The sequence below is a fragment of the Myotis brandtii genome, unplaced genomic scaffold, assembly GCF_000412655.1.
Source record: "Myotis brandtii unplaced genomic scaffold, ASM41265v1 scaffold454, whole genome shotgun sequence".
Classification (NCBI taxonomy): Eukaryota; Metazoa; Chordata; class Mammalia; order Chiroptera; family Vespertilionidae; genus Myotis; species Myotis brandtii.
In genome coordinates this window covers 1,820,058-1,831,085 of record NW_005367354.1, presented here as the reverse complement: position 1 = coordinate 1,831,085, position 11,028 = coordinate 1,820,058, and the positions used below count along the sequence as shown (strand labels likewise).

At 58.2% G+C, this 11,028-nt stretch overlaps 1 protein-coding gene across 1 annotated transcript in view; it reads right to left on the bottom strand.

The window, feature by feature from the left end:
- The window catches only part of OTOF (otoferlin), a 68,066-nt gene that overhangs the window by 7,948 nt on the left and 49,090 nt on the right, over positions 1-11,028 (bottom strand). Inside the window, exons 26-37 of the mRNA XM_014546615.1 lie at positions 10,898-11,028; positions 10,035-10,196; positions 9,733-9,852; positions 9,094-9,255; positions 8,816-8,978; positions 8,140-8,210; positions 6,720-6,749; positions 6,192-6,323; positions 4,007-4,073; positions 775-911; positions 516-650; positions 37-174 (exon numbers count right to left, since the gene is read on the bottom strand). The exon at positions 10,898-11,028 is cut by the window's right edge and continues 1 nt beyond it. Of these exons, the coding sequence (XP_014402101.1) occupies positions 37-174; positions 516-650; positions 775-911; positions 4,007-4,073; positions 6,192-6,323; positions 6,720-6,749; positions 8,140-8,210; positions 8,816-8,978; positions 9,094-9,255; positions 9,733-9,852; positions 10,035-10,196; positions 10,898-11,028 (1,448 nt within the window). The remainder of the gene's footprint in view (positions 1-36; positions 175-515; positions 651-774; positions 912-4,006; positions 4,074-6,191; positions 6,324-6,719; positions 6,750-8,139; positions 8,211-8,815; positions 8,979-9,093; positions 9,256-9,732; positions 9,853-10,034; positions 10,197-10,897) is intronic.

Sequence of the window (11,028 nt, the reverse complement as noted above, 5' to 3'; positions counted from 1 at the left end):
TGGGCGACGGGGGAGGGGGCAGGAGGGGAGGCTCACCCGGACCACATAGACTCGGACCAGCACGTTGATAGGGTCGTTGCTGGGGATGCCCTGGAACATGCCGTAAGTGGGGTCGTATCCGGCTTCCCGGGACACATCCTCTGGGAGCGGCACTTTGTACATGCAGAGGGAGCCCTGGGCAAGGCAAGCGTGGGTCAGGGTGCAGGTTTCTATGAGCACAGGCGGGGGTGGCACCCTGTGGGGGCAGGGCCTTAACTCTCTGGTTGCTGGATCGTGGGAGGACCAGGGGTTCTGGAGGAAGTGGCCAGGGCAGTGGCAGGGAGGGGGATAAAGTAAGCAACTTGGGGAGGCCCTTGGGGCAGATGCTCTTTATCAGTTAGCACAGAAGTCTTTTCATATTTTACCAACCAGTGCCGCTGACAGTTCCACGTGACTGTCAGCCTTGAGCTCAGGCTGGTGTGGTGGGAGGGGTGGCAGGGGGCTCAGGGTTCAGGGCCTGGGGCTCCTCGCCTGACCTTGAACCGGCCCACGATGCGCTCCTCCTCGGTGGAGCCATCTTCGTCATCGCCCGTCTTGCCTCGAAGCAGGTTGAAGGTGTGCAGCCAGTCCTCGAAGTGGTCGAACTCCGCCTCCAGCTCCTTGGGGTACACCTGAGCCAGGCTGAGCCGTCAGGGGGACGAGGCCTGTCCACCTGCCTCCCTCTTGTCCCATCTGCCACCTCCTGCCCTCAGGGGTGACCCCGCACCCCTGGCAGGGTTTGCCCCACACCCTCACCTTGAGCTCGTCAATCTTGGATTTCTTCTTCTCAGGGGCCTCAGACCCCTGGCCAGGCCCGGGACTCTGGGTTCTCTTCTTCTTCTCCTCCTTGGCAGCCTTTGCCTTCTCCTTGCCCTTCATCGGCCCCTTCAGGCCTGGCCGGAAACAGAGAAGGAGGCCTGCTCAGTTCGGGGCAGAAACGATGGAGCAGGAAGGCCTGGGTGGAGATCCAGCTCGCTACTAATTTACTTAGTAATTTCACTTGGCCGGTCTCTGTGTACTCATCTGTGAAATGTAGACAGTACTCCCTGGCGTGCCCGCCTCAGGCGGGGGCGGGTGCCCAGTAAGCTCACCCAGGGAGTGTGTACAGAGACTGCTGTCATGCCCTGTGACAGAGCAGGGCATGGGAGGTGCTCGCTTTCCTCTCTGGAACTCAGTCTGCTCGTCTGTAACATTATGAGGGTTGTTGCACGTCAGCATTTCCCAAAAGGCATTCAGTGGAACACCAGGTGTAGGTGTTCTTGTAAGGCTTTTGGAAGAAGGGCAGCATGGTCAAATGTGTTGGGGAAATATTTCATATCTTCCTTTTAGAGATTTATGGTAATGTTTGTATATTAACGGCACTGAGAAGTCCTGCACCAAAAGACTTACTTTTCACATTGAACCACAGAACTCTCTTTTCCCTCCAGAATGTCCATTAACACTGTTCCGTGGAAAAGTCTGGAAAATGCTGGGAAAGAGGAGCTCTGAGGTCCCTTCCAGCTTGTAGGTTCTGTGGCTCTAAATGTCTGTCCATCTCTGTGGTTGCTGAGCCGGTCAGAGTGAAAGCCACTCTGGACCAGCCCAGGCGTGCTTGCCAGAGCCAGGGATGCCTGATGACAGCTGCCCTTGGCTGCTGCAGCCGTGTGGGCCCGTGGGCGGGAGAAAGAGGTGCAGTGGGCAGGGGAGCCAGCCATCTGGGGGCACACGAGGGGGGGGAGAGGGGGGGCCCAGGCAGAGATCTAGGGTTCCAGGGCTCACCCTCAATGTTGTCCATCTCCTCTTTCTCCTCCGAGTCCATTCCTGAGGCATCTTGCTGTCGAAGTTGCTGCCAAAAGATGAGGTGAGGAGGAGGGAAGGTGGGCTTCTTGGGGAGGGTCTGCTGACCCCCCCACTGCCGTCTCAGACCAGCCTTAAGTGCACTAGACACAGAAACTCCTTCCTACTGGGTTACAAACCCATCGCGTGCTCTGCTTACGTGGATTAAACCAATGCATGATGTGGACACTATGACCAACTGTACTTAGGGGTTTATGATTCTTTAAATTGTGCCTCATTAAGAAGATAGTGTCCTTTAATGTTGCCTGTTATAGTATTGTATTATAATGTAGAAAGTATAACCGAGTGAGAAAGTCTGCTTTATTTCCCGTATTCAGTTCACCCCACCCACTGGAGATGCAATCACTAGGTTTCAACCAAAGCCCATTGTCACGTGGTGGCGACGGGGGAGGGGGCAGGAGGGGAGGCTCACCCGGACCACATAGACTCGGACCAGCACGTTGATAGGGTCGTTGCTGGGGATGCCCTGGAACATGCCGTAAGTGGGGTCGTATCCGGCTTCCCGGGACACATCCTCTGGGAGCGGCACTTTGTACATGCAGAGGGAGCCCTGGGCAAGGCAAGTGTGGGTCAGGGTGCGGGTTTCTATGAGCACAGGTGGGGCTGGCACCCTGTGGGGGCAGGGCCTTAACTCTTTGGTTGTTGGATCATGGGAGGACCAGGGGTTCTGGAGGAAGTGGCCAGGGCAGTGGCAGGGAGGGGGATAAAGTAACCAACTTGGAGAGGCCCTTGGGGCAGATGCTCTTTATCAGTTAGCACAGAAGTCTTTTCATATTTTACCAACCAGTGCTGCTGACAGTTCCACGTGACTGTCAGCCTTGAGCTCAGGCTGGTGTGGTGGGAGGGGTGGCAGGGGGCTCAGGGTTCAGGGCCTGGGGCTCCTCGCCTGACCTTGAACCGGCCCACGATGCGCTCCTCCTCGGTGGAGCCATCTTCGTCATCGCCCGTCTTGCCTCGAAGCAGGTTGAAGGTGTGCAGCCAGTCCTCGAAGTGGTCGAACTCCGCCTCCAGCTCCTTGGGGTACACCTGAGCCAGGCTGAGCCGTCAGGGGGACGAGGCCTGTCCACCTGCCTCCCTCTTGTCCCATCTGCCACCTCCTGCCCTCAGGGGTGACCCCGCACCCCTGGCAGGGTCTGCCCCACACCCTCACCTTGAGCTCGTCAATCTTGGATTTCTTCTTCTCGGGGGCCTCAGGCCCCTGGCCAGGCCCGGGACTCTGGGTTCTCTTCTTCTTCTCCTCCTTGGCAGCCTTTGCCTTCTCCTTGCCCTTCATCGGCCCCTTCAGGCCTGGCCGGAAACAGAGGAGGAGGCCTGCTCAGTTCGGGGCAGAAACGATGGAGCAGGAAGGCCTGGGTGGAGATCCAGCTCGCTACTAATTTACTTAGTAATTTCACTTGGCCGGTCTCTGTGTACTCATCTGTGAAATGTAGACAGTACTCCCTGGCGTGCCCGCCTCAGGCGGGGGCGGGTGCCCAGTAAGCTCACCCAGGGAGTGTGTACAGAGACTGCTGTCATGCCCTGTGACAGAGCAGGGCATGGGAGGTGCTCGCTTTCCTCTCTGGAACTCAGTCTGCTCGTCTGTAACATTATGAGGGTTGTTGCACGTCAGCATTTCCCAAAAGGCATTCAGTGGAACACCAGGTGTAGGTGTTCTTGTAAGGCTTTTGGAAGAAGGGCAGCATGGTCAAATGTGTTGGGGAAATATTTCATATCTTCCTTTTAGAGATTTATGGTAATGTTTGTATATTAACGGCACTGAGAAGTCCTGCACCAAAAGACTTACTTTTCACATTGAACCACAGAACTCTCTTTTCCCTCCAGAATGTCCATTAACACTGTTCCGTGGAAAAGTCTGGAAAATGCTGGGAAAGAGGAGCTCTGAGGTCCCTTCCAGCTTGTAGGTTCTGTGGCTCTAAATGTCTGTCCATCTCTGTGGTTGCTGAGCCGGTCAGAGTGAAAGCCACTCTGGACCAGCCCAGGCGTGCTTGCCAGAGCCAGGGATGCCTGATGACAGCTGCCCTTGGCTGCTGCAGCCGTGTGGGCCCGTGGGCGGGAGAAAGAGGTGCAGTGGGCAGGGGAGCCAGCCATCTGGGGGCACACGAGGGGGGGGAGAGGGGGGGCCCAGGCAGAGATCTAGGGTTCCAGGGCTCACCCTCAATGTTGTCCATCTCCTCTTTCTCCTCCGAGTCCATTCCTGAGGCATCTTGCTGTCGAAGTTGCTGCCAAAAGATGAGGTGAGGAGGAGGGAAGGTGGGCTTCTTGGGGAGGGTCTGCTGACCCCCCCACTGCCGTCTCAGACCAGCCTTAAGTGCACTAGACACAGAAACTCCTTCCTACTGGGTTACAAACCCATCGCGTGCTCTGCTTACGTGGATTAAACCAATGCATGATGTGGACACTATGACCAACTGTACTTAGGGGTTTATGATTCTTTAAATTGTGCCTCATTAAGAAGATAGTGTCCTTTAAAGTTGCCTGTTATGTTATTATATTATAATGTAGAAAGTATAATCGAGTGAGAAAGTCTACTTTATTTCCCTCACTCAGTTCACCCCACCCACTGGAGACGCAATCACTAGGTTTCAACCAAAGCCCATTGTCACGTGGTGGCAGCCTGTGCGTTCAGACAAGCAGACCACAGGCAGCCCCTGGAGCTGCAGCCTGGCCGCCCCGGATCCAGGAGGTGATTCTGCTTACGTGGATTAAACCAATGCATGATGTGGACACTATGACCAACTGTACTTAGGGGTTTATGATTCTTTAAATTGTGCCTCATTAAGAAGATAGTGTCCTTTAATGTTGCCTGTTATAGTATTGTATTATAATGTAGAAAGTATAACCGAGTGAGAAAGTCTGCTTTATTTCCCGTATTCAGTTCACCCCACCCACTGGAGATGCAATCACTAGGTTTCAACCAAAGCCCATTGTCACGTGGTGGCAGCCTGTGCGTTCAGACAAGGAGACCACAGGCAGCCCCGGAGCTGCAGCCTGGCCGCCCCGGATCCAGGAGGTGACAGTGGGAGGAGATCCTGCTGGGTCCCCCAATTATCTGCTTTCCTGTTCTTGACGAGTTTTTCTCGGCACACAGCCAACTTAGCTTCCCTGGTAGCTGTGTGGCCATGGGACTAGACCAGTGGTTCTCAACCTGTGGGTGACCCCTCGGTGGGGGATCGAACGACCCTTTCACAGGGGTCGCCTAAGACCATCGGAAAACACATATATAATTACATATTGTTTACAGTAGCAAAATGACAGTTATGAAGTAGCAACGAAAATGATTTTATGGTTGGGGGTCACCACAACAGGAGGAACTGTATTAAAGGGTCGCGGCATTAGGAAGGTTGAGAACCACTGGACTAGACTCTGGCCCATACATGCAATTTCTGAGTTGAGCCCTTAAAGGAAAGGAGTATGACTCCTCTTCCCCCTTTACCCCCACCTGCCCCCCTCTAACTGTACCCATGCAGGAAGCAGGTGGTAGGATCTTGGTCCTTGACACGGCCGCGTCACCGTGCCAGCCTTTCCTCGCTCACACGGATCTAGCTCCCTGCAGCTTAGCCCGCGCTCTCACTAATGGGGATGTGAGCATCACACACAGCGGGGGCCACAGCAGGCGCCTGGGGAGGGAGTGTGGCTGGACCAGCGCCGCTGAGGAAACACGACTGCAGGCACACATCCCGCCTGGTCAGCCAGCCAGTCAGGAGCGCCCTGAGCTAGGAAGACAGCGCGGAGACGAAACAACGGAAGAAGAGGAGGGATGCGTTTTCTGGAACTTGCCGCCTGGCTCAGCAGACGGAACCCATGTGCACACAACAGGGGAAGAGCATGCCGCCGCCCCGGTGACGGAGATGAGTCAAAACAGCGTGAAGGTGGGCGAGTGCTTGAGAAGCTGTTTCTGTTTGACCCCTGAGCACGTCTCCTCTTCCTCACTTCTCACCTCCTCTGGGAAGCCTCCCCGGACCCCTGCAGGCACTGACTTGCTTTAGTCACCACACTGCACTGTGTCTGTTCACATGTCCATTTCCCCCCGGCAAGCAGAGGGCTCCTCGGGGCAGGGGTGGCGTCTTATCTTTTGGCTCCCACAGCATCTGGGATGGTGTCTGACCCATATACATTCCAGAGACGTTTGTGAAATAAATGGATGAGGATGAGAGAAAGGCAAGCCAGGGAAGGTGAGTCCTGAGCTAGAACTTCAAGGCTGTTCCAAGCTCATGAGAATGGGGTGGAGGAGCCAGCTCTGGTGGGAGCAGGAAAGAAGTTGGGCAGGAGGGCCTGATGTGGGGTTGGGGTCACCTCCCCAATTCCCCCTTAGCCCCTAGCCCAGGCTGAGGCCTCACCTCCTTCATGGTGTCGATGGAGGCGAAGTACTTGGACCACCAGTCCAGCATGCTCTCATCCGGCTCCTCCTCCTCCGGCTCGTCCGAGCTGCCCTTCTTCTTCTTTTTCTTCTTCTCCTTCTCCTCGTCAGCCTGGTGGATAGGCCAGGTCCAGAGTCCTGCATGCATCCCTGCGCCCTGGCCATGCCCTGAACAATCAGGGGTCCCCCATCTGTTCTGACCACTGCTCCCGGAAAGCCCCAGGCTCCCCGAGGCTCTGTGGGGCCAACAATATCAGAGGAGCAGGGCTTTGTTTTGTGGAGGAGGATGCCATGACTGGAGAGGTCATGACCTGCCAACATGAGCCACTGGCCAAAGCAGGAATTGCACTCAGGGGCCCCGCTGCCCAAGCAGCTCTCTCCCTCGGCCTCTTTGGAGGGTGTGCAGGTGTGAGCACCCAGGGGCTGGGGGTAGCTCAGTGCCTGATGCTAGGCCCAGTGCAGGGTCCTCTTTCCCCAGAATTTCCCCCTCCCTGGTCCCCTCACTCACCACATCCACCTTGATGACGGCATCAGAAGTCTGCAAAAGGGAACCAAAGACACGGGGACAGAATTAGCGCCCCGGGGCCTGGAGTGGAAGCAGCCGCCCAGCCAGGGAGCGTGAGGAGAGGGAGCTCATGCAGGGACGCTCGCTGTGTGCCGAGTCCCTGTGCCCTTAGGATCAGCTCTGCACTGCAGGCATACCGCTGCTGAGCCTGCGAAAGGCCTGCTCCGCAGAGGTTCCCCCAGACCCACAGGGTGGTGGTTCTCAACCCCGAGACAGCTGTGGACTCCCCAGATGATTTCAATGCGAGGTCAGGGTCGGGAGGGGGGCTGGCCCCATGCAGGAGTTCAGTGACGTTGGCTAGATGGAGTCAACTTCAACTCCATTGTTCCCCTCTCACCAGGTCAAGGCCTTAAAAATTAAGTGGATATGCACACACACAATTGCATAGCCAAAGGGGACCCTGGTGAGACACCCCACCAGAGCCCAGGGCCTGTGGGATGAGGGGGACGCTAAGGTACTGTCCTCTGTCTTGTTTGCTGACAGTCTGAAACTAGGGGCTTCCCAGCAGACCCCCAGGAGGACTCGGGAGGCTGCGAGTTGAGGAGATGGGGATCTCCAGGCGTAGCCCCGGCGCCTGGCAGTGCCACCCCAGGGCTGTGGCCAGGCACTGGACCTCATCTGCTCCCGTTTCCCGAGAGTCATGCCCACGGCTCACTCAGCCACTGGCCAGGACCCTCTGGGGCCAAGAATTATGAGCCAAGAGAAGGTGGGCCTGATGAGGAGTCGAGCAAGCTCAGACCTCAGAAGCCAGGAGACAGCCCAGGTTGTGTGAAGCAGGCCAGGTTGGAAATGAGATTTGGAGAAAGTGGTGGAGAGGAGGCCCACTTCCAGCCCCTCAGCACTGTCTGGACGCAGGCTGGCCTGCTCCAGGCTGGCCTCCATCCTGCCCTCCCCAGTCCCTGCCGACTCCACATCCAAACCCCAGGCGGCAGGTCTCCCTCTGGCAGACAAATGGCCTGAGTCATAGGACCAGGAGGAACAAGGAGCTTCCAGCTGGAGATCCTTCCACAACCAAGGTCTGGGGAGAGTCGTCTGTGAATGGCTGGAATGGAGAACCAGGAACCCTTGGGAAAAACCACTGGTGCCCCCACAGGGAATCCATCGCTTACGGTGTTGTTAGTTGGAGTGAGGATAATTGCAGGCTATTACCTCCAGTGGTTACTGCTCGTTGTGTCTCTCATGCCTGCACACCACACACTCGTGCTCACACACATGCTCACACACCCAGAGTCTAGGACGGAGCTTTATGCACACACAGTCAGTGTTAGCCCTGGACACGCGGACGGAGGCGGCCTGGCTCACAGGGAGGGTCACATGCAGCTGCACTCGCCCGGGCGTGTGGCACTGACCCCGTGCGCCTTACCGCGTCCAGCTTCACCATGGTCTCCAGCTTCTTGACGGGCACCTCTGGCTCCATGTTCACCACAATCTCCCCTGTGGGGTGAGAGGAGGGGCCCCCATTGCACAGCACACGGCAGCCCCGGAGGAGTCTTACTGGACAGAGAGATGGACAGACAGGCAGACAGACAGGAAAGAGCAGGAGTAACAGTGAAGGTCAGGCGTGAGCAGAAGGACCAGAGGCCTAAAGCTGATTTTCAAGAAGAGAGGAGGGCGGGGCAGTTGAAAGATAACTGATGGGCATAAGGAGAGGGAGAAGGTGAGCCAGAGGGAAGGGAGGGCTGCGGGTGAGAGAAATAGTGGAGGCTGGGCTGGGAGGGAGCCTGGGCTGGGAGGGAGGCTGGGCTGGGAGGGAGGCTGGGAAGGAGGCCTGGGTCTTCTCCCAGAACCAGCCTGGGAAGCCATCTGCCCTCAGGCCCTCTAAGAACATCTCCAGCTCTGGCTCTTTCTGGCCCTAGAATGAGGGGCAGGTCTGGGCAGCTCTGGCTCTCAGGATAGGACCTCCCCACTGGCCTCCTCTATACCCACCTGGGGATGCAGTGGAGGAGTGAACTGGTGATTGCGTGGACTGGACCGTGAGCTGGAGCCTCCCTCCCATGGACTGAGTGGAGACAGGCCTGGGTTTTAGGGTGTGGGCATACCAGTGCTGTTCCAGTTGGGGGCTGAATGGTCCGGGGGCCGGTAGATGAAGCGCCGAAGGGAGCTAACGGCGTGGGAGCCCACCAGGGTATAGCGGCCGAAGGCCCGGCAGTCCACCACGCGGATGTTCAAGGGCGGGTGCAGTAGCTCATTCTCCGGGAGGTCCTGGGGTGTTGGCCAATGGAGCCTGAGCTCAGAGAAGGGGGCAGAGGCTCCTGGCCTTGCCCAGCCACACCAGCCACACCCAGCTCTGCCAGGCTGTGCCCAGGCCTGCACCCACCACTTCAAACCACTTGACAAGGGTGCTGAAGTTGGGGTTCTTCTTGTAATTGTGGATCATGGATGACTGTACCCCCTTCCCCGCACACTCGATGTCCACCCTCGGCCGGTCCACCTGGGCCAGGTTCACCCGCTTCAGGTCCCGCAGGCCCCAGAACAGCACCTGGTGGTGGTCAGGGGAGACGAGAGCCCCCTCAGTCAAGGGAGCCAGCTATGGGTGGGCTGGGCCACCTGAGGAGGAGCTGGGCCGTGGAGTGGGCAGTGAGTCAGGAGGGGCAGGGCCAGGATGGCTGACAGGAGTGGGTGTGGCGGGCAGAGAGGAGGGCTGGGAGAGGCCCAGAACATGGCCGGGCGGCTCAGAACAGACCGGCCAGACCCTGGGCTGGTGGGGGCCTGGGCCTGCTGCTGGCTCCAAGAGTGACCTTGGACAAGTCACTTCCCCTCCTGGTCCCTGCCTCCTTGTCTGAAAAATGAGGTGGCCTGAGGTTGGGGAGACCCCTGGAATATGATGTCAGTGATGTCATATGTGCTTATGACCCTGATGGAGTAAGAGTGAGGGAGCAAGGAAGAGCGAGCACAGCAGGGCCTGTTCAGGACAAGGACAGGAGGGATGAGAGGGGTGAGTGGAACCCTCACGCACCTCGATTCGGTATTTGCTGAGCACGGGCCGGATGCCCACGGGCACGGGCATGATGGGACCTCGATCCGTGTCCACCGGGCCATTGATGGGTGGCAGGTCGGCCTTCCCTGCTGGCCCGATCTGGGGAATTGGGGTCACAGGTCACACCCTGCAGAGCCCAGAGAGAGGGCTCTCCCTTCCCAGGGGTTAGTTGCCATGTGATCTGGGGAGACAGGGGAGGCCCAACACCCCCGGCCCCTAAGAACCACGCTCCCAGCTCCAGTGGGACCGGCCTCTGAGCAGGATGGGGAGCGGAGGCCCACCTGCAGCAGCTCGAAGGCGGCCAGAAGGTCTCCGGCCGTGGCGTTGCCGCGGTAGATCTGATAGTACTCGAGCTGGGGCGGGAAGCGGGGCGGGCAGTACGCCTCGTCAGCCATCTTCACCACGGGCTTGGCGAAGGTCCGGCCCATGAAGTCGCATTTGCCCTGATGTGACAAACAACCAAGGTGGCCGCTGGGTGCTGGAGTTCACTGAGCAGCGTCACAGCTGGGGTCTCACTCTGTCCTTGCCACAGCCCCGGGAGGTCAGGGCAGGTGGGATCACCCCATTTCACCAATGGGACCCCCAGTCTCACCGCAGACTTGCTCACGGCCATGCTGGCAGTGAATGGCAGGTGGGACTCAGGCCTAGAAACGAGGCCCTCCTGCTTCTAGTCTAGGGCTCTCTCAGGGACCCCAGTAGCTGAGTGCTTGTCATAAGTGGCTCCCCAGCTCTGGAAGGATCACCCCGATCTTTCACTCCCCCACTCCAGAGCTCTCATGGAGGGCTGGGAGGCTGTTACTGACTGGTAGGTGTGGGCAGGGGGCCGAGGGCCCCTCGGGGTGGGGGAAGGCTGGGGACAGCAGGACTGCTGACGCCTGTTCTGCAGACTGGGCCTGAGCTCGGTCTGCCTGTGCCGGGAGGTGGGGACACCCTGACCCATCTTCGCCCTGAGACCCAGAGGCCCACAGTGGTGGGAAGGGGTCAGGCTGCAGTGACAGGGCAGGAGCCACCTGGAGGCTGGTCAGCAGCCCAGGCTCCCACGCTCCCAGCAAGCACGTGGCTGAGGGGTCTGGGGAGTGGCCATCGATGCACGTGGAGTGCAGTGAAGAAGGGGTAGGTCCCTGGCCTCAGAGCCCACCCATACCATGCTGTCCTGGTCGTAGATTTCAATGACAATGATGGGGGGATCATCCCGCAACTCCTGAGCCTCGCCGTACAGCTCCAGGTTGTCGAACACCAGCATCTGGTCCCAGGTGGGGCACAGCGTCTCATTCA